The 23,386-nt window shown below is 45.1% G+C and overlaps 2 protein-coding genes across 2 annotated transcripts in view; one reads left to right on the top strand and one right to left on the bottom strand.

Moving 5' to 3' along the window:
• The window catches only part of LOC146181458 (S-methyl-5'-thioadenosine phosphorylase-like), a 14,229-nt gene extending 10,756 nt beyond the window's left edge, over positions 1-3,473 (top strand). The window contains exons 8-9 of the mRNA XM_084576511.1: positions 968-1,090; positions 3,291-3,473. Of these exons, the coding sequence (XP_084432637.1) occupies positions 968-1,090; positions 3,291-3,320 (153 nt within the window). The 3' untranslated portion in view covers positions 3,321-3,473. The remainder of the gene's footprint in view (positions 1-967; positions 1,091-3,290) is intronic.
• On the bottom strand, positions 3,331-23,386 carry LOC146181457 (V-type proton ATPase subunit C-like). The gene is made up of 13 exons (XM_084576510.1): positions 23,235-23,386; positions 22,682-22,849; positions 20,047-20,114; positions 18,936-19,021; positions 18,292-18,386; positions 16,835-16,926; positions 16,072-16,170; positions 15,271-15,339; positions 13,176-13,268; positions 9,868-9,961; positions 9,276-9,373; positions 7,639-7,768; positions 3,331-3,622 (listed from the first exon to the last, which is right to left on the bottom strand). The coding sequence occupies exons 2-13, from the start codon at positions 22,811-22,813 to the stop codon at positions 3,527-3,529; spliced, it is 1,152 nt and encodes a 383-aa protein (XP_084432636.1). The 5' UTR covers positions 22,814-22,849; positions 23,235-23,386; the 3' UTR covers positions 3,331-3,526.

Here is a 23,386-nt window from a genome sequence, read left to right as displayed (position 1 = left end):
GCATAAAGCAGCCTGCATTGTGAAGAATCAGACATCAGACATAACCACAATAACCCTTTAGTCCCAATTTTTGTGCGCACGGAAGCATTTACAGTTTTTCCTCCCAAGAACCATTGCAGATTGGAATTCCTTGCCGGTAAAAATAAATGAATTGAATAATTTTGCAAAGCAGCTCGAAGATTATCTAGTGTAATTTTTTTCTAGTTTGTATTCAGATTGTGAATCATTCACCGTGGTTTTCTCAGTTTTTTTGTTTTTGTTTTCGTGTTGTTTGGGGGCAGTGTGTCTCATGCATCAAGCTGACAGCTAGTTTTTGTGTATTGTGCTATTCCTGCATAGGTCGAAATGGCTTGCAGTATTTGTAAATAAAAAGCAAAGACCAGTCTACCAAAAGAAATTCTGAACGCAAAGATCACTTGCAATGTGGTGGTATTCATGCTTTGAGGCAGAAATGGGTTAGTGCTGGTGGATTATCTGGGAGAGGGTACCACAGAATTGGGCAAGGCAGGAGTCAGAAATTAGCTGGAGTCTAATTCACTCAGACACGTGAAAGCACCGATTGGTGCAGTTTGGCATGGTTTTACTTTGTGGTTTAGCATTTAGAGACTGGCATAGTGTATACCTTCCCGAATGAAAATTTGTTGGCTTTAAGGAAAGACAAGTTATCTGTCTCACCCCTCAGTGAGATATTTTTTTTTACAGTGGCATACGATTAGAGGTACAGGGTTGTCACCCCCCCCCCCCCCCCCTTCTTTTGTTCTGTAGACTTTCTCGTAGTAAGTACTATAGGCCTATCATTTCACACGTTTAATGCATGAGAGTGCACATAATGTTCTGTAATGCATTCCTTGTCGACTAACCTGGGCCACAATATGGTGCACTGGTTTGTTTAGTATATTTCGTTGACTCTGTTCTGGTATTGTGATTTTTTTTTTTAATATTTTTTTGTAAATATGGGACACTGCAGGTGAACGTGGAGCAGGTGATGGACACCATGCGCAAGAACAGCTGCACGGCTGTGCAAATCCTGCGTGCCGCGCTGCCCAAGATAGCCAGCATCGACTGGAGCTCCCACCTTAAGGATGTCCAGGTGCGGGCCTGCATCCGCTCGCACTTTTTGCCTGTGCAGTGTGCGCGCATGCAAAGCCTCTGGCAACAATGTTGTGTGAATGGTAGGCTTGCGCATGCACTAGGCACGCAGAAACAGTAGCTGCTAACGTTGACATTGCTGGGTGGACAACTCTCCACTGATAGTTTAACCACTCGACGTCTGGGAAAACAGCTTGACAAGTCTGAAAGCAGTCTCCTCTGCACCTGGCATGGGCAAGACAGTGGCATTGCGAAAATTTTAAAGGGTTAATGCTCATTATTGAGGAGAAAAGAAACCTGTTCCAAATGACGCGCTGCACATGTAACTTCTGGCTTGGCCAACCGTACCGTGAAATAATTAACATAGAGGAAAACTTGGATAGGCCGACAAAGTGAAGCAAGAAGTGCATGCAAGGACACGCATAAAGAGCTCCAGAAAACACTAGTCATAGACACACCCAATAAAGCTACTGTATTTATTTTCATAAAGAACCCACGCCCCACTTTTGCCACTGAAGTAAAAAAAAAAAAAAAAGAATTAGCCATTGGCGTGTCCCTCGGTTTTGTCGCATTCCGTAGCGCAGACCTTGGCAGTTCGGCAAGATGCTGCACAGCGATAACATCCTGCAGTGTTTGAGGGTGACTAGCAGGGTTAACTTGGCAGAGTAAAATGGCGCTGCATGCTCTTGACAGAAGTGCTAGCGGTGGCTTGTTCAGCCCGTTCGGTTGCACAAGGCTGGTTTTCAGTGCACTCGCTTTATCACGCTGCAATTAGGGCAGGCGCTCTCCATTGCAACAAAATCATTCAAACATGCGATGGCAACAAACACCTTTTGAAACTAATGGTGCGAGAAACTGGCGTCATAACTGTGAGGCTGAGTGCAGGCTTTTGTTGATGATTGATGGGTAGATAAGTGGACAGGGGACCACTGTCAACTCCCGCAGAAAAAAAAGTCACCGGTTTTCCTGTATGCGCTGAACCGTCCCACCAAACTGGTATCAATTTTTCTTTAAAAAGGTGGATTCGTTACACAAGTACATACAGTACACACACAAAGGACCAAGCCCACCTGTCACATGAAGCAAGCACGGCACGTTTGTGTAAGTGCCCTCTGCCTGGGCAGCTAGTGAATGAGAGAATGTGGGAGACCGTTTTAACCTACGCTGCAGAGGCCTTTACACCTGGTACATCAGTGGTAGAACACTGGTATTGTTTTAAATGCATTACTTTACAGGACTTTCATTGCGCACCAGATGTGTTGGAACAAAAGGCACTCACACCATCAAGTGTACATGAGGTCGTTAACTTTAATGTCGAGCTTGGGCAAACCGACACTGTGGTCCATCCACACTGAGTGCATTAAGTAAGAATCCAGTTTACTTGAACATCACACAATTGGGTGCATTAAGTAAGGATCCAGTCTACTTGAACATCACACAATTCAAGTTTTTAGCTCTGTGCCCAACACAACCAAAGGTTATAACTAAGCCACAGCAGTCATTGTCTCCCAGGCTATGCTAACTGCCATCTTCAGCAAAAGGAGGAGAAGGCCAGCGTCCTCAATTTCTGATAAAGCTCAATTCAGCATGCTTATATTGTGGGTGCATGTTACCTGCTGTGTCACTGTAAAGCTGAAAACCTACCGAAGTGCTCTGTCATTGCAGCATGTTCTAGCGCAAGTGGACATCGAAAAAGCTCTACTATGCACCCAATTTACAGCCTTATTTCTCCTTCAGTTGACAATTTCGCCAAAAGTGTCATGGCTGCATGCCAGTAGTAGTGGTGGTTCTTATCACATTCAAAAAGACACCAAAAAAACGATCCTGTGGCGTGCAAGGTTTTCACAGCTTGATATGGAGCATTCTTTTTTTAGTAGGATACACATTTAAAGAAAACAGCAGTTGCTGACTATGGGCAGTGGTCCATGGCATGTGTATTACTTCACTGAACAGTAAACTGGATCAGTTTTTAAACATTTTACTATACAAAACAAGCAAGAAGTCCTTAAGCTTTTAATTTGGTCTGATGGTTAGTTTTTTATTTAGGTAACTAGTAAAAAGCCTCAACAGCGGACTAGTCTGTCACGAAGGAATTGTCTTATGGTTACTGTTGTTAAGTTGTATCCCACTCTAGTGCTGCATGTCACACTAACTTTGGAACCCAGCCTTTGCTGACAGTGTTTCCACTTTGTCCTTTGCAGGACGAGGTTGCCAGAGCTGTCATGAAGTGAGGCACCAGCAGTACCTTGCAGAGGGCGTGCAGCCCTCGTTTATTGTTTATACATTTATATATATATATATATTTGTTATTGCGTGACACCAAAGTGACGACGACAATGCTAATCTGTACACTGCTAGACAATAAAACATCTGGAATGTACGGCCCCCGTGGAGACGTGCACATGATCAAAACAGCAGGTGTGGTGCCCCACCCCACTCAGACCCGGACGTGCGTGTCGGCCATGTCGATGCTGATCTTGAAGTAGACGTACGGGTAGTACTCCTGCTGCCCGAGGTTCAGGCCAGGAATGTCCTGCACACCAGATGGTCACATCAAACGCTACAACATTGGCCAACATTACCACTGTTTTGTTTGTCCTCTGCATTGGTCTAGCAACTATGCACCAAAAAAAGCCACACAAGCTACAACTCTCACTCAGCTGGCTGCCAAGATTTGACACAATGTGCTTACAGCTCCACCAGAAATCAACTAGCCCAGTGCACAGTTACAATGTAGTACACAAGGTGTGGAAAAATAGCTACAGCAGGAATGCAGTAAAACATTCTCTATACGTTTCTTTTTTGAACTGCCTGCGGGAGGGAGGTGTATGATCCCAACTGCCAGATTTTGAAAACTAACTGTTTAATAAGGTACAAAAACTTCATAAAAACGTTGATTAGAATTCCTTGCCACAAGGTATGAATAGCTCCGTTTCTTAGTTCTGGCAGAATTCAGTTCACACTTGCATTGTACTTAGTGGGGAGAAAATTTGCCGCACATTCGGTCCCACTGACTGCAAATGAGGTCGCTTCTTCGTTGTCTGCAGATGCTTTACCCCCTTACAGAAGTGCATTGCAGAGAAGCCACTGAAGTGGCTGACCAGGAACACATTAACGAGAAAAACTAACCCTATGGGAGATTTCTACTGCCCGCGAGATTGAGCACATGAACGGGGAACATATTAACAATGTTGTACTGTATAGAGGTCCAGGAATGCAGGAAGGAAATGAAACGGGTGGCAGTGGTGACAGCCATGTACAGTCGTGCCTCATTATTATACACACATTTTTGTTCATTACTCAAATTGTCCATAAAGCAAGTTATACATAATGAATTGTGGAAAAAATATTTAGAAAAAAGTCTACAATTATGGTCATCTTTCGTACATAGCGAAAAAAATATATATCCAGGAAAAAAAAACTGTTAGGGTCAGCTTTTATGCAAAGTGAAGTAGAAGTCAAACAACTCTGGGAGCTGTAAGCACCTCACCCTGGTCGCAATTAAGCTTGAAATAATGTGGTGCAACTTGACACTTCTACTCTTCTATGGTACCTTTGGTGGCATCCCATAGATAAATGGTAACTTATACAATTACAGTACAACCTCGTTAATTCGAAGTCATCGGGACCGCGAGAAATCTTCGAATTAACCGAACACACCAAGAAATAAGACTTAGGCAAAAAAATTCGTTGCAGGAACGTGTTACCTTTATTTGGCATATTTTGAATTACTACTGAAAGTAATCAGATGCTGGTTTGCCGCGTCCGGTAGTTTGCGGCTCCTAAGGTCATGCTCTCGAGTTGGTCAAATAGACGAAACATCTCTGAACTCCCACCGCGGCACTCAACAAAACTGCGGATAACGTTCAGCGACCCGATAACTTCACCAAGAGTAGGTGCTCGGGGAGGCTCGTCGGTGTCGTCGTCGCTATCGTCGCTGTCATCGCGCATGTTCGTACCAGCAGTGATCTCACTCTCCAAGTCAGAGTAGCCAGTCTGCTCTTCGCTCTCAATGTTGATATACTCGGCGAAGCCGACTGCGTTGGACTCATCCTCTGCGCAGAGCGCATTGATGCGGTCGCAATACTCTGCTCCTTCTTCGTCAAGAGTAGTAGTTTGCACACATGTTTGCGCCGAACAGCACAGTAATCCTGTCCTTGGCCTGTTTCCTACCCTTGATGGCGGTGTTCTTCACTGCGAATGTCTTTGTTGGCAGCATCTTATAAAAAAGTGCAGCCTCGTCAAGGTTGTAAACGTCGTCTGCACCGTACTCGCTAAGCAGCGGCGCCAATGTGTGGTTTCTCCAATCCTCGACAACGCTCTCGTTAGTGCTGCCGCTCTCACCACAGACGGTGAGAAAGGTTAAATTATTGCGTTCTTTAAAACGGCAAAACCATCCATTGCTGCACTTAAATTCCTCGTGCCCAAGTTGTAGAGCTAGGTCGTTGGCCTTCTCCCGCAGTAGCGCTCTATTGACGGGAAGGTGGGCAGCGTTTGCTTTCTGCAGCCAGCGAAGCAGAGCAGCTTCCACATCTTGATACGTGGGAGCCCGCACTCGTGACCACTTCGAAGAATAGGTCTTGCCGTAAGCCTCTAGTATTTTTGACTTGTTGCTCAATATTGTGGACAACGTCGAGAGGGGCACGCCATGCCTTTTGGCCAACTCGGTCTTCGAACAAGCGCTCTTGCCTGCTTCCTGGATCAAGCAGAACTTCTGCTGCAGCGTTAAAGTCTTGTGGCATTTCTGCACTGCTACGGTCACAAAGCTAGCACTTCTGCACAGTCCCGCCCAAAAAAACGGCACAGTAGCCGACCCCTAACCACAGCGCACAACACAAAGAAATGGCGCAGGCGAGACCGGCGCGGCGGTGGTGGTGGCGTACTTGCAGCGTCGGAGGCACGGGGGAAGAGTGGGCGAAGCACACCAAGGGATGGAGTGGGGGCGAGGTCACGTGATAAAAACCGGTATGCCCGCCGTGTTGCAGTGAAGCACGTCTTCTCCTCTGCAGGCGCGTGTTTCGGCGGTGCGCGAGGCGCACTGTGGACCGATTTTTGTGCAGGAGTGCTCCGGCTGGGGCGCTTCGCCTATAAATCATCACCATTACTATGTGGCTTTGCCTCGCGGCTCCGTAGGGCCGTCGTTTCGCCGGGTTTGCGGCGAAACATGGATCAGGCATTGCCGCATAGCAGTCCAAATTTTCGAATTAACCGGGCTGGCGCAGGCCGCCTGTTCGAATTATCCGGCCAAATTTACATTGGAAAATACGGGACCGCAGAAAACCTTCGAATTATCCGGGATTTCGAATTAACCGAGTTCGAATTATCGAGGTATTACTGTATTAGCACACCACGAACTGCTGCTGCATATAATTAGGTCAACCAAAAACTGTAGAATGCGGTTTTCTATGTAGTGCAGGCAGCAAAGAGTTTTTCCACAGTCATATGCAATATAGAAGAAAGAGAGGTGCAGAGAAGGGTCATCGCTGTCATTTGCACTTTTTTTGAGTGCACATACGTGAGCAGTCACAGCCAGAATAAGTGTGAAGCATGTTTCAGCAGTACGATGCTCCCCTTGTAGCACACCGATGAAATAGATAGGAAGATTCACCAGGTTTCTGTGCAACTGATTATATAGCACTTGCTCTGTGCAATAACAGTGCAAAGTGCTAGTGTTATATTTTTCACCACAGGAGTCCGGGAAAAAACAAAGCAGCCAAACACTGCATAAAAAAGCTGCACACTTTGTCTTTCGCTTTGCATTTCATGTAAGAGTAACACGGTTCTCTAGAACTCCCAAGCCTCTGTGATTCTCGTGAATGCACGCCTCAATCTACAGGTGACAAGTCAAGTGGACAACAGAGACCCAGGCCACACAACTACATCTACGCAGCACAGTATAGCTTTGCTTTAAGCACCGTTAATTATTCATGCTAGCGTCATCGGCCACACAACCGTACCAACAGCTGCAACACAATTCATGCTTCCTTTTTAAGTGTGTGCGGCAAACAAGAGTGGGCACAACACATTGGAAGCTGCCGAATATGGCTTGACTCCACCATAACGAGGCGCTGTGCGGGAATGCTGCTAAAAGTGCGATATATGACACAGCCGGGTTGGTATTGCGTGGGTTTCTGTGGGAGCCAGAGCAGAATTAGCTCACAAAATCATTGCGAGGAAAGCAACCTCAAACTTCTTACCACCTATTTCCTGCCATTTTTGTCATATGCTAGCAGTCGCTTCTATGAAGAAATACATAGCAAGCTAAGTCGGGTGAACGTACTGCTGGTTGGATATGTCTGTTTCGCTGCCTGCTTAGATCAACTAGAAAGTCGTAATTTCAAAAACGCTCAGAAGGTTCACCCATCTATTCGCGAATAGTTCAGATAGTGAAAAATACTGTGTGAATTTAATGGTGAATACTATTTGAAATATTGAATACTGATACACTCCTACAATAAACACTTTAGTGTACTGCGCTGCAGATGTGGCATACTGTCGTGCCGACATGCTCCGTCCAAATACTACTTGGAGCAAAAGGCAGCCACTCACATCAACGGGGCCCTGGGCTATGCTGGTGTCCAGGTGGCTGTACAGCTGGTTCAACACCTCACGCAGCCGCTTGGCTGTCTTCTTCTGAGGCTGCAGCAGCATGCCCTGGAAGTTCACTGGCAGACCGTACCTGCCACAACACAAGAGGGGACTCTCGTAAGAGCACTCAATCGAAAGTGCTGCAATGGTTACTCAGCATCTTCCAAAGCACACTTCGGTCAGCACAAAAGTCCACAGAAAGGCGCGGTGCTTTCTACTGAGCATCGTCACATGCAAACAAACGTTTGAGTAACAAGAGGCAGGCACTGCTGGCAGCCAAACTAACCACGCTGTTCCAGATTTTCTAGCTTTGCAATACGTTTTTGACAAGCTTTCCTGTTTTCTTTCTCAAGTGGATTTCTTAAACCTATCATAGAGACAGGTCGAAAATTGGACGCAAACAGCAGCCCTAGGTGGAGCTGATTACCCTCCAAAGCTTCAGCACCAAATTACACCAGCTCTGATCTAACGCAGGCCTGCACATGCAACTTGGAACTCCATACTTTTGCCGCAGCAGCAGCACCCATCAGCTGCATGCACCTTCTAATTACACCCATGCACCTTGGCCTCACGTTTAAGACACCCATTTGCCTGAGGCTTCAATTCATTCTTCATCGCTCTTCAAGGCAGCCACCTGTACAACACAGCAGGCTTGTCACTGCACAAGATGATGCTAGTTTAATCTTAACAAAGCCTACTGCTGGCTTGACTGCATTGTGGACCAGTGCAAAAAAGGTGCGAAGCAAAAAGGCAAAGAGCATCAGTGTGCAGGGCTACAAACAGTTTCTAAACACTCGGACCTGCTCTTTCACTGCAATCCCAGAATGTGTGTCCCCATGTTCCAGGAGATATGAAGTTCGGTGGCAAGGATATGTGTATACCTTGAGCGGAATGTTACTTTTTCTTTTCTTTTTTTGGAAGCTACCACTGTACTCACTGACACTCACAGACTGCTTCCTACTTCTTGCACTGCAGCTCAAATGCTATCCACGCGAAATTCATTGGCAGTGTTTTCTGAGCCCCCCTCTCCAGCATTCCTCTGCAAGCTACTGCGAAACGGCTGCACTAAATTTGCACACTGCCATATGACTCCTTTCAATCTCCCACCATTTATTTCACCCTTATAAGCATGAGGGAATTACATAAGGAGGGGCTACAAGTGGCTTAAATAAAACAAGTACAACAGAGGCCTAAAGGGGAGATCAAGGAAAACATAAATGATACAGCAGCAAAACAAAATGAAATGAATGCATGCTAGTATGCACAATTCAAAGGCAATGAACACAGTAAAGCAGACATCACCATGTCTATATGTCCTGGAAGTTACTGCTTAGTTTGACACGAAATGATTTGAGACAGCTACATGAAGCCATTATATTTGGTGGAGTTATTCAAGGTGGTTATTAGTATGTTGGGGAAAAAAAGAGCTTATGTCAACCTCTTGCTCAATAAAAGGCTCACAGACTAGACCGCATTACATTTGTTGCCTCATGGGCAAAATCACGCTTTTTTGTGCCATTACTTTCATGCTCCTGCACAGGCCATGATGGCGGCTCGATTCCCGCACACATGTGGCAACAACGTGGCATGGAACTCACCTCAGCACGGACTCAACAAAGAGCCTCAGGGCCTTGACGTGTACCCAGGCTGTGAAGGCTTCACTGAAGTTCACCTTCAGCCAGCGCACCAACAGCCCCTGCACAGGTGGACAAGGAACCACACGCAAACACCACCTCAGGCACCTCACATAAACCACCTATTATGGAACCAATTGCTGAATTCAGTACTCGTTTCTTTTAAAGGGTTAAGACACCAAGCTGTGAGGCTATCAAAGGCATGTGATGGGCTTCCTCTCTATGTAAGGTCTCCTAAAAGTCTCCTAATGCAGACAGCAGAGCAGCTAGCATGTTTTTCAATAGCACAACATTATGGCTCACTCAAAACTGGTGAACTATTTTCAGCTCAAGTTACCAAGTCACTAGCACTAACGTTTGACAGTGATGCTGGCAACAATAATATTAAACACGAGAATGAGAATGTGGGTGCTAATAAAAGAAAAGCGCATGAGCAAAGCTCAAATCCGCAAACCTCTACAATTTTTAATGGAACTGCAGAAGATTAGAGGCCCTAATTATAGTCACGGCCGAGATGACGGGGGAAGGGGTCAAATTTAAAAAGAAGGCAACTTGCATATTGCTTCTTCTTGTCGCTCTCCAACTTGGCAATCTCGTTCTTGCCAGCCAGCAGCGCGTTCTCGTCGTACACGAAGTCACGCACCACAAACCTGCACACAGGAAGTGCATAATCAGATCCCCTGCTCCACCTAGCTATAGCAGGGCTCTCCAATAGATCGGGTGTCAACTGATGATTGTCAGACCAAAACAAACTCGCATGTCAGAGTAAAACACAGCAGTACCAACACAGCCATTTGCCAATGTGTCCGCTATGCTATTTTTGTGGTCAGACAAACCAAGCACCTTCTGTGCTCACAGCTAACCATACCACAACCACCCACCCTTCACTCCCTCGTCACTTCTCTACTCCTTCATGCTTGCTAGTGGAACTAAAGTGCCCTCAATGAACTAAAGACAATAACATCTCTTCCTCCTATTCTGGCGGTCCTTTCCTCAGCTGCTATTTGGTTCTGACGATTGTGATAGCTAAGCCGGGACTAGTTAGCAGGTACTCCCAATGTTTGCCCTTAGGTTTGTTGCGTTTTCGGCCTTCCCTGTCCCTGAAATGAGACCATAGCAGGGTGCATTCAAAAATAATTTACTCCAATAACTGCCTCGACCCATCACACTGCACTGACTTATCGAAGCTTTTGCACCGCTTCGACTGCAGTGTACAGGGTGAACTGGCATGCACGAGACACACCTTTTTGTACAATCTCATTTTAATTTTATTCCTGCCAAGGGGAAGTGGAAAGACACTCTATGGATGTGCATATTAGCTTTTAGTTTTGTTAAATGTGTGGTCTGGGTTTTACACGAAACGTTAGTGGTGTAAGGCCTCCGTACTGTGTTGTTCTATCAAAGGCAATTTGCTCATCTGAATTAGATTTCGTTTTTTGCGCCGAAAAATTGGCCGAGAGTTTAGAAGTGACAATGGCTGAGGTATGCCAAAGGCTAATGTTGAAAGGATCTAACTGACATCAGTCATTTATGTTTGTGTGCAAAATGGCAAATATGCTGACTATTAGACAGCTGCGATGAAAACAATTTTGATTTAGCATGAACTGTATTGCTTGATTACAATAACTATAAAGTTAGGATCTGGAATGGCACAATCTTAAAGAGGATACAAGGCATGGAAGAAAAAATGTATGATGCAACGTTTTGCAGACACCTTAAAAAGCATGCACAACTGTTAAAACAAGAGCGTGTAGTATGCATAGCCATTAAAGTTATAACTACGTCGAACACTGAAAATTGTGCCAGTTGCTGGGCATGTCCTTGTGTTACTATAATAGCTTTTACCCTGACAGTTCAGCTAAAAATGTTCCAACCAGCCAACAATGCGTGCGTTTCCAGCAGCAGTGACGATGGCCTTGAACCTAATATGCAGACTGTGTTCAACGAAGTTCACTGTTTGTGTAGTATGCATAGCCATTAAAGTTATAACTACGTCGAACACTGAAAATTGTGCCAGTTGCTGGGCATGTCCTTGTGTTACTATAATAGCTTTTACCCTGACAGTTCAGCTAGAAATGTTCCAACCAGCCAACAATGCGTGCGTTTCCAGCAGCAGTGACGATGGCCTTGAACCTAATATGCAGACTGTGTTCAACGAAGTTCACTGTTTGTATTCACAAATAACATGCACACAGCTATGACGTATCATGAGATAGATGCCAATGCTGTCACTAAGACACAGTGACAGCTGACTCTGGCAATATCTCTGCCTGAACAAATGCATTCAACAATGTGTGAAACATCAAACTAGACATGTACTACAAGCAGAATGAATGAAGGGCAAATGAAGACCAACCCTTTACTCTCGATATCGTGAGTAAAGGAGCCCAAACGCAACAAAATAAATACATGAAGTAATATTGCACATGGCCCAAGCTAGACCCATACAATGAGCTGCATGAACAGCGGAGAAAGTGAAATGCAACATTCAAGTCCAGCTTGTGAACGAGTCCAGCAACAAACAAATGGATGCACCAGGCAAAACATCAAACGTGAAAACTAGACTTGCATAACAACTAGCTTGAAAAGCGGGGCACAGGTCAAGTGCAAAATTCAAGTCAAGCCTGCAAACGAGTCCAGCTAGAAGCGAGTATGATATGCAATACTCGAGACAGCAAAAGCAGACCTGCACAGCAAGCAGCGTGAGTGGCAGGGCATGACCAACATGTAGCGCAACATTAGAGTCGAGCCCATGAAAGAATCCAACTACAACCAAATTAATACAGTACACAATGCACACAACATCAAAGCTATAGCTGCAGAGCCTGCAACATGGACAACACAGCTGAGACAATGCAAAGCGCAAATTTCGTAGAATGGGAGTGAGCATATAAACACAACCATGCTGAACATCGCTTACTGCGAGGAAAGACTGCAGTTGGTTACACTTCTCACCAAATCTTACAAAAGATACTCCTGAATACTAAGAATGGCCACAACAAATGTGATGAAGTGCATTATCGAGGTTTGACCCGACCATACTGTGCAGCCAAATTTCTCGGCAAGCCATGCTGTTTTTTGTTCCGCCAGAGAGAAAAATGAAAAGCTTTTCCCTTAGCCCCTCAGTTGCAACTATAAGCACAACACGGTAAAACAGGAGCATCATCAGTGTTGTGCCGGCAGGGCACAACACCATCAATGCTGCCAACATTGTTAAAGCACTTTCTACCAAAACTGTGCTGCACACACGCATGCACGCATGCGCACATACGCATGCACACACACACACACACACACGCACACGCACACACACACACACACACAACCGCTTTCTATATCCGGGAATAGTGCCTGCAGAAAAAGAGTGCGCTAACATGCGCTAGGCCGATAGGCGGTGCTGCCCTCCAGTGGTGTGCTATGAGGAGAGGGGAAAAGCCAGAAAGTTAAAAGGAAGCCATTACTTTTGGTAGATTCAAAGGCCTCAAATGGGACCAACGAGTGGCGCCATCTGACCTCCCGGTTGTAAAGAGCTAAAGCAGACAACGCATCATGAATCGGCACCAACGCAGCAAAAGACACAGAACACCAGGAAGCTGGCGTTGCCCACAATCCCTTCCAGTGTGGAAACAACCCGATGCACCACCTTGGCGTAGCTGCTGAACACTGTGAGACCACCATTACAAAAGCTTAGCAGCTCAACATTGCCCCAGTCAAGGCAGACTTCCCTAGGCATTTGAGCATCTGCCAACTTGTGGAAATGCAATGGCTTCCAGCTTGCTTTGCATTTGCCACAGAGCCAAATGTCACAGGTCATCGAAAGAGTAAAACGATTGACTGAGATCTCGACCAAAGTGAAGGACTCACTTGTTCTCTCGGCAGTGGAGTTTGAACTCATCCACCACCTTTTGGAAAAGGGTGACTGTGAACAGGCCGTGGTCGCTGTCCTCGTAGACAAGCCTGCACACAAGTTAGCACGCACTGAACTTTGTTATGCGATCCAGTGAACCACCGCTCTGCCAGCAAAAACAAAATTAAAGCGGTAAATACAGAGCAACCTTTTTCAACGAAGAAGCAAGCTCTGAAATGTGTGAACCACAATGACAAGGCAGACTCACCTAACAAAAACTGTCTTGGAAGCTAAAGCAGTATATCTCTAATTCTACAAGGATCGTTTCTGGCTGGAGGGTAAAAAAACAACTGAACACAGCAAGCTCCAAGTTTGTCCACAAGAAGAAACACAGGCCTGTTTAAAGAGGCACATACACTAGAATACAACTTCTTACTTTCATTTTGTAATGGAATGATGCAATGTGTGCGATGAAAACAACATTTAATTCCCAAACAAGGCATTGTGATCCTATCTGCAAGCCTATTTTACACGGCAGTTTTAGTTTTTCAACTTATCAAAGACCGGTTCCCAGCATTACATCAGGAGTGGCATGACTGGCACTGACTACACCCTCTTGTAGAAAGGAGCCACCACAAGTGCCTTTGTCTCGTGTATGTCAAAGCTGCCCTTTTGGTCAGCACAACAACTAGTGTCAATAGTGTCAACGCTTGATCAAAAAACCCATACCAAGCTTACGCAAAGAAGCCTATGCCATGCTTGTGGTAAAAACCTACGAAACACCGGCATTGTGTCTAAAAACTGACATCAAACATGAATATCTGGAATAAAACTAGCTGAATATAGCGCTTAAAGTTTGACTTAACTTCATGAAAAGTTTAGTCTTCCATATAGAAAAATTCCTTAATTTCAGCGAGGATTTGAACTTGCTACCCCCATGCCTCCAGCCAAGCATTCTTCTGACTAGGCCTCAAAGAAACCCTTGTACGGCCATGATACAAGCAAGTTCGTATGCATGATGGGTGGCCTTTCATGTAAAGTGGTATCTGGTAGGTGTATGCTAATGAGTATGTGTCTAATTAAAAAAGTTCAAATTAAACGCATAACACAGTGCATGCTGGCATCGCTCTGCCTGATGTGGTACAGTGGCACTGCTATATGGGCACCACAGAGGCTCCCTTGTGATCTCATACATCACTGCCAGAGGAGATGGCACCTGGGCAGAGAACTGCTTTGTGGCTCCAGCGTTCGCGGCTCAAAGACAGCTTTTGCAACATAAACAACATGTCTTCATCAATTTCTCTGTGCAGAAGCATCTCAGAAGAGCACAAGACGCTATGTCGCGTCGTAACCTATAATAAGGATAAGTGTCCCCTTAATTTTCTTGTGCACCTCATAAAGCTTCTAGAGTAGTTCCAAAGAACACTATTCCACTCGACTGCATTAGATGCAACAGTTTCGGAAACTACTGAATTTTGAAACAAGACAAACCTATTCTTGCATGTTGACATTTATTTTTCACATTAGTCTGTGATGAATGATTGATTGAACATGAAGCACTCTAAAAAAAATTCAACAAAAAGCGAAAGATATTAACGTGAGAGAACACTGTACAATTCCGACATAAAAAATGGCAAACCCATCAAATACCTGTGTTACACAAGCCCGAGACAGCACCTTTCAAGATAATTTGACCTCTATTTCACTCGGTGGAAAGAACGAGCTGCTTTCCCAAAAGGCATGGTAGAAGTGGACATTACAAATAACTTCAACTTCACACGCAACATGCCAAATAACTCCCTTGACAGTGGAGACTTCCGTGGGGATGCATAACAGCCAGCATGGAAAATGTGGCTGTGTATTTTTCCTGGCTTTAAATTTGATGGCCCCTGCCACCTTGTGCAAAGTACATAAACACCTCAGGTGGAGCTACACAGATTACGAGTAGTGTATGTGACAGTTTCTGTCCAACCACTCTTGTGCCAGAGCACCTATATAACTAGACACATGTGCACTCCCTGCATTCAATGCAGGGTGCCTATATCCTTTTGAAGACAGACGTGTGATCTTCCTCGAAACGGGCACAGCACATGTGAGAGGGGAGTCACTCACTGGGAAGACGACGGCACCACCATGTCAGAGAGCTTTTCGTACTTGGAGTGCCAGTCCTTGTAATTCATCCTGGACACACCACAGGCATAAAACAGTCACCGTATCAGCAGCTATATCAGGTGAATGGACAGCTCAAAATAGCACTCACACCATGCAGAAATACCTCGGGAATGAAAACTGGTCGATTCAGCACACGCCGACATTCAGGCAGAACAAAGAAACAACAGAGGAAGGTAGAAACTTGATGGTAGAAGCACTGACTATAAGCTGAAACTATCAGGGTGAAAATGACACACCAAAAAAGAGAAAAGACAGTCTAGTACAACCACAATATGCAACTTCTGAACAACCCTCTGAAGATCTCGCAGTGCTGAGACCTCAAGAGGTGAAGCAACAACTACACTAGATTTATTGCCCTCCAACAGAAGCGAGAGTTACGAGAGTTGAAGGCTGTTCGTGATGAATAAGTGGGCACAAACAAGGCACACACCACAAGCAGTCGCCACTCCTAGCTTGTGGTGTGTACTATGAGACTGGTGATTGTGACTGTGCCAGCACGTAAGTAGTGCTTAAGATGCAGTCATAGCTCGCACATTCTTGTTGTCCCAAGCTGTGCACAAAGCACTCTGGCCAAGGAATTTTGTGTCGTGTTTCTACAGTAATAAATGCTATGTACCGGAGAGAAGAGGGTGAACTATATATGGCAGCACAGAACAACAATATTTAAAAGTGGAAAGCTGTTTCCTAACCTCCCAGCTCTCACAGCGAAACAGACATGGATTGAGTTGGCTTTGCACTCACTTGGGCACCACGACCAACAGCGTGATGAGGTACTCGGAGTTGAGCACAAAGTGCTCCTTCCGCACCAGGTCCGCAAGGCTGCGCACCAGCAAGCTGCCCCTGCATGACAAGGGTCACAATTGGGCTCCATTTCAAACCGGCAGGCCAGAAAGGCCCTCGCAATTCAATACGCCGCTCCCACAGCAGATGGCATCTGGGTGAAACGCTGCTTTGTGGCCTCAGCATTCTTTGTTCGAAGGAGGCTTTTGCAATATAAACTCAAGTACATTATAAAACTCTGGTTACTCAAGTAGTATATTATAAAAAAATGCAAAGAATTTTGTCTAAAATACCAATATCGTGCAAAAGCGGTGTCGCACAGGTCTGCCATGAGACTCACACCTACAACGGCATAATGCGAGACCTGCCATTGTCTTGGCAGTGCGTTGCTATGCAGACGTTATGCAGTTGCCATGCTTAGCAGCACATTGGTGTGCAGCAGTCTCTATGCATCTGTTGACCGACCACAGCTGCACCAGAAGCAAGACAAGGTTTTGCTCGTGGCAGTAGCCTCTGGATCCACCTTACAGGAAAGAGCAGAGACTGTATCCGTCCAATACTTGTATAAAGTAGCGAAGAATACCTTATATAAACGTGTAATAAAGATGTTTGTGAAAGCTGCACAAGGGTGAACCTTTAGAGAACAGGGCTTCCGCTTAAAATCTGGCTGGATGTGTTTCGATTGCCTCCCCCAAGTGTCTATGAGCCAACAGTGGGCACTCACGTGGACTTGCGCTCGATGGACTGCAGCTGCGTCTTGAGGTTGTTGTAGGCGGCTGACTTGCTCTTGAGATCTGCATCAATTTGGCCCACTTGCTGCAAGAAGCAAACAGGGGCGGTCGCTCATAAGCTTCCCACTAGTGCCACAGCTGGACAAACCAAAACTAGTCACTCAATTTCTCAATTTACACAAAGTAGAACAATACAAAAAAAAAAGAATATCCTGTGTGCCAGCCACAGCAGGGACCTAAAGAGACAGGCATGGGACAAAACTATGTTGCAGAGCAACAACTGAGACGACAAAAATTCCTGACCAACGTAATAAACAGACCAAGGGGAAAAGAAAAAGGATGCCCGAGCACATATACTACTTTTGCACATTTTTATGAGGGGTGTGAGAATATTCAAAATATTGAATAGGAATCGAATATGCTTGTTACTTGATTCGTATTCCAAAAACTGATATTTGGAATACTCGAAAATTCGAAAATTACCAAATACACCGAAAATGCTCGAATTCACCGCAGTTTCACTGCACTGCGCGCTTCACTGCGATGCCCAGCCTCGTTGACTCGCAGTGACGAGAAGGCGTTCTCTACAAAATGTGGCGGAGCAGTTTTGTGAAGAAAGAGCTTCCTGTTTTGTGATGCAGGGCCACCCCTCTTATGAAGAGGCCCTTCCCTACAGTGAGCGCAAGGCAAAGCGCATGACGAAACCAGGAAAAAACGTCATTCTTACTTCGGTTTCATCTCAAATACAGACAACTGTTGTGCAGGTGTTGATCAGATAAAATTACTGTGATGCAAATAATTTTGACATTTCTTTGGACATTTTTGCTGGTCCCCTGAAAGCTGAATTAGCGAGAGTTAGCCGTATTCAACAGAGATATGACAGCTGTACCCGGTTTCATGAAGGTCCTTCCTGTGCAGAAATCCAGTTTACAAAATTCTGTAAAAAGTTATAGTACTCGATTTTTCAATAGAATGCACAGTTCTGTGCAACTGAAGTTTAATTTTATTCGCAAATAGTACATGTGAATTCTGAAATAAATAAGATAAATGATGTTTACTATTTCTCGAATTACAACTTTTCAGTAGTCTTTCAAGGCTAGTTAAGTGGGAAAAAAAAAGGAAATAAATGTCATAGTAATGCCAATCCAGTATTAACTCTAATCCAAGAAAAATGAGAACATACAGACAATGTGGAACAAAGGAAACAATGTCACAGTATAATTTCAAGTATCGGGGGAAAGTGGAATACGTAAAATCTAGTCTTCCTCATGTAGCACTACTAGTAGATATAAAGTGTTTACTGAAACAACCTATGTTCAAATCTGTATCAATCAACAGGTCACGGCCACACCAGGACACAGGCCTCTGCCAGTGATCTGCGATAAATGTCTTGTGCTTGCCATGGGAAATGGTTATGCAAAAGAAAAAAAGGGGGGCGAGGCCTCTGTACCTTGCTGATGATGTCGGTGATGTTCTTCAGAGACTGCTTGATGGGGTACTTGGCCATGTCCCACTGGAAGCGCGTCAGGTATGCTTCCATCTCCACTGCAAAAACATCGGACACAGTGTCATCGTACGGGCCAATATATATAGCATGAGGCAGCAAAAATGTCAATGAAAACCAGCTAGTCTTCCATGTCTTCAAAGAACTTGCACAATACATACAGCGAAATTTCATTAACCGAACTAAAAGGGGTCAAGAAAAAAACAAAGCCCAAATTATATGAATGCCGAATCAACAAATGTACCCCCAAAAACTGTCTGGATAGTATAGTTAATTCAATTGATGAAAACCTGCGTATTCCATAGATACTAGCAATGTAATGAACATATTCTTTCTAACTTGAGTCTACCATAGCAACAATAGAGTCACCATTATTACAACATCACTTGAATCTTGTGAATAACATATAGATAATCAAATCCCAAATCTTCTTCAGTTACAGAGAATGTTTCTAGTCTTTGCTAGTTCCTAGCATGAAAAAAATATACATAAAGGCTTTCCTGCTTGTTCTGCCCTATGCTAGACTGAGACAGTAAGTACGAATAGCAGTGTATTGAAGCATGGCTTCAATTTGCATGAGTGCCACTCACTGCCATTGGCCAAGAGGTTGTCGGCCAGTTTGTCCCTCTGGTCGTCGAGCACATCACCCAGGTAGCTGGCGACTTTCCTCGTCACCCTGCAAAAAGCAGCTCGGGCTCACCATGCATGCCGGGGAAGCTGTGTGGCTGAAATCTTGTTCCTTCCTTGCTCTCTCCTTTTCCCTACAATGCCAGATCTACTGTGATAGGGAAAAGTTAGAGTGTGTAGCCTTTTCCCATAGTCAGGCTGTTTCTTGCTTTGTTTTTTATCATTACAGGCTGAAAGCACAATCCTTTAACTACCACCCCAATTTTCGCACTAGATGCAAAGACTGCAACTGTACAACACAGCAAAATTGGGGCACCAGACACCATGCTGAGAAGAACCAAGCAAATCCCACAGTGACACAATGCAGAGTCAGAGAGAAAAACATCAACAGGGGCATATAAACGTTGCAACCACATCAGCACAGTCTCTGCATTATAAACAAAACACGGCAGCTCTCTGTAATGTTTGGCAAGTAAAACAAGGCTAATGTAACATGGGATACATAAGTGAGGACAGTACATAAAGGTGGACAGTGTCCTGCTTTTACTTGGGACATAAGGGAAAGAAATGGGCTTTGCCAATCACTTATGCACAAGAATATTTCTTTGCGAGAAACAAATGCAAACATTTCCTCAGAATTCTGTTCCTTAGAAACGTTTGCACATAAAGCCATTCAATGTGTGACAACTCAGTGCTGCACCTGATTCTGCATCATTCAACTATGTTTAAACCAAAAGCTCTCAATTAGGTCGTGCAACTATCACAGATTTCCCCAGACCTGCAATAGGTGGCCCCACATGAGGCTCCCGATTCATTTAAACTACCTCCGGTCCTTTTAGCCCCATGGACATTGCATAGCGCGTGAAAATTGTGTTTCATTTTCGATAGAACATAGCCACCATGGCCAAGACCAAACTCACAAACGTAGGTTCAACAGCCAAATGCCAAAGCCACTGAGCCACCACAGCAGAGGAAAAGAAAAAAAGGCAGACCCCATTTGCAAAATTCTGGCTCAATGCCAGATGGTGCAAGGTTCAGCATCAGTAACCTGCGATAGGAGGGTCAAAAGCTCACCCTTCAACGTAGATGTCGAGCTTGCCCAGGTCATCTGAGAGGCCCACCAGCTGATCCAATGTGCCCACCTGCCAAACAGAGCATTATGAATGCACTTGAAGACCAATGCCCAAATGGGCTCGGAGCATTTTCAACGCTCAGCCAGAGCACCCACACACACATGTACCCAGGACAAAAAAATAAAATCCTGCAATGCTGTTTGAGCTCGGAGCACTTTTAGCGCTCAGCTTGCGCACCTGCACACGCATGTACCCAGGACAAAAAAAGAAATCCTGCAATAATGTTTGAGCTTTGCTCTTAAAATCAATGAGAAGGACTATGTGACGAACCCCTACTATATTGTGCCAAGCAAGCACTCCCTGAAATGCTGCCAACATTTGCAAAAAAGGAGAATGATGGCCACTTCGAACAAACAACAGAAATGCACGAGCAGTAAATAATGGGGCGGATACTTTAAAAACTATGAAAATTTAGCTCATCATGGTTGCTGCTTCAAAAATTCAAGGTAAGCATTGTAAAACCACTCCAACTGTTTCACTGTAGGGGAGCCCAGCTTTCAAGTCCCACTCATGGACTCTCTTGCAACACTTTTCTGCTGTCAGGCTGAATACTTTCCAAGCTCCCAAATCTGTTAGAACTTAACCTCTGGGGCAGGTACCCACTGGCTTCTTCGAAAGGATATATGCCATCCACAGCCTGGTGCTCTGCTTTCCAGGGTGGATGTCTCGGGAAAGGAGTCTACGTCTTCAAATCATATCATGGAGTTTGAACAGGTGCTTAGGAAAAAAGAACCATGATAGACTTTAGCGCACGATGCAGATTTCAGTACCACGAGGACAGATTTTCCACTGAGAGAGGGCTGAGGACTGCCGAAGATCCTTTTTCGGACATTTCCCACCAAAAGTGCCTAGCACCACGTTGGGGAAATATTCTACCCAATATAAAAACTGCTGGGTATACAGTGGCACTTTGGATCAAACTCAGCACCTCTGGAATGTGGGATGGACACTCTACCACAAGGCCACTAATTTGCTAGTGCATCAACCAAAAGAAATGTAATATTGTTACATATATCCCATATCAATATCATAGCTTGGTATGTTGCGATATCACAGGTTGATGAAAACCTAGTTTCGGTTTCAAGGTTTTTGCTCTTGGTATTTAAAAAAATGGCTTTTTGTACTGGAAAGAGGGGACTCTATAGAATAGAATGTAATTATAAACTCAAAATGCTCAAAAAAACCCTGAAGTTGTCTGTTAAATGCTACTGCGTTAAAAAGCAATCTTAGTACTCAAGAAGTAATAAGCCTCTTATTCGAAGCAAACTGCAAGAAATTCCTAGAGCCAAGGAATGGTTTTCAAGTATGGCTTGCTGACTGTTCCTCTCCAGTATTCCTCAGGAGCCGTTAAATGAGTTGCGACAGTATATATTGGGAAAACTTATTAACCACTGCCGGTTGGTGCATTATCTCCTCATAGCATTTTTAATAAAATACTACATATTCGAGATATCGACCACTGGCTGCCCTGGTTTGCCATCTAGACGGTTGTCATCTCCACACTACTTCTTGCCTGTCATCTCGCAATGGCTCACAAATGCACACACTGCATGCTCAACAGCGTGACGGTCAAGCACAAAGCTTAAGCTCGCTTGACGTTCAAATGGACACACTTCACACCACACTCACTCATAATTTTTTTGTACGGCATGACAGGCAAGGCTTTTCTGTAAAGCCTGACGAAGTAGCAAATAATAATCCAGCTCTGCCATTTCTCTTTTTGAACAGCCATGGCAGAAACGAGTAGAAGGAAACACTTTTATTGAGCCCAGCACTCATAAACGCAGCGGCATGCATTCGGTTTCGGTGCTTATCCAGCCTCCCTTCCTCGCCTTCAGCTGCAATAGCCACTATCCTACTAAGTGATGCTAGTGGTAAGCGGGAAAAGTTTTCTATAGGCAAGTACTGTTAATAAGCAGCTGTTTTATGGTTCCCTCTTAAAGGATACTGAGAAAGTGTCATTCATGGCCTGAGAGTACGGGAAATACTCTCCACGCCATATACTGTCCTAGTTAGTTCACTCTCACGGCTTGGATCTGCAGTCACTACCAACCCTAAGTAAATGTATTCACTTACTACTTCCAATGCTTAGTTGCGTGTTGTAAACTTTTGTTCCTTTCCAACTGCAGGCTGTCAATCGTAACTTTAGTTTTCTGCATAATTTTCACACCACGCCATTCTGCTTTGTCTGTCTAGATCCTGGCTCATGCTTGGCAGCTTATCCCCTGTGTTCTTCAGCAAAGCAATGTCATCAGCCAATCGTAGTATGCATCCTAAACTCAGCGCATGCTGAATGTGGTAACGTTTGTATCTTCAATGAGTAGGCTGCAATGGACTTGTTTGGAATTTGGCGACATAGAAGCTCGCTGGACTGTATGTGCAAAGGAAGGCAAACACCGGTGGAACGATGAATCTATCGGTGACTGGTAGAGCATCCACGTTCACAACCCCAAGAACGGTCGCCACGCAGTCGCTCTACCTCAGTACAGTACGCTCAAAACAGCTAAAGGCGCCTATTTACACTAGCACTTGGACCGAACCAGACCAATAGAAACATTAGGGGAGCAGGCTCTTACCTTAAGATCAGGCAGGTGGAACTTGTAATTCGTGGACAAGTTGTTCTGCTTGGAGGTGACGCTGCAGAGTTTCTCCCACGTCTGCTGGCAAGTCTTCTCACCGGGGGCCGAGATGAGCCAGAACTCACTCATGGTGCCCAACGCAGCGACGCCTTCAAGGGCTGTCTCCTGAACACAACAGCAACGGACAAAGCCTCAGCAAATGGTATGCACACGTCGGGCGACCAGCGAATGTGCCAAACATGCGCCGGCGCGCACTCCCTAAACTAGTGCATAAATCGCTTAAAACGCGCCCTTAGCGTTCAGACTCCGCGTGGAATCAACGCGGCCCAAATCGGAACTGCACGCTCGTCTTTCGTACTCATTAGAAGCAGCAATGAGCGAAAATAACGGTAGTTTCGCCTGGGAGGTGTGCCGCATCGCAGGTCAACGTTCTGCGCCATTCATTTTCGCCTCAAGCACAAGCCCTGGCGCTGTTCCCGCGTAACCCGCAGTCATCCCGTGAAACTATGATTGGAAGCTTGGCGTGGAGAGTGGTTAAAGCTGTATTTACCCAATGTAAAGGGTTTCTTCACGGCGGGACAGCCGCCGTTGAACCGCTGGGTGAAGCGCTGTCAGAGATCCCGTGACTCCTCGCAGAAAGGGGGCCCGAAATCAAACAGAACAGTGTGGCCAGCAGAGTGAAATCGAAACTGGAGGCGGAAT

This window comes from Amblyomma maculatum, chromosome 8 (genome assembly GCF_055883805.1).
Source record: "Amblyomma maculatum isolate TAMU_Amacu chromosome 8, ASM5588380v1, whole genome shotgun sequence".
Taxonomy (NCBI): Eukaryota; Metazoa; Arthropoda; class Arachnida; order Ixodida; family Ixodidae; genus Amblyomma; species Amblyomma maculatum.
The sequence above is the reverse complement of the archived record's forward strand: the minus strand, read 5'-3'. Positions and strand labels throughout refer to the sequence as shown.

Excerpts from the sequence above, each read along its gene's own strand:
- LOC146181457 (XM_084576510.1), bottom strand. The coding sequence starts at position 22,813 with ATGAGTGAGTTCTGGCTCATCTCGGCCCCCGGTGAGAAGACTTGCCAG. Across the intron at positions 18,387-18,935 it reads CAACCTCTTGGCCAATGGCA|TGGAGATGGAAGCATACCTG; the intron begins GTGAGTGGCACT and ends ATGTTTTTGCAG. Across the intron at positions 9,374-9,867 it reads GCGACAAGAAGAAGCAATAT|GGGCTGTTGGTGCGCTGGCT; the intron begins GCAAGTTGCCTT and ends CCACCTGTGCAG.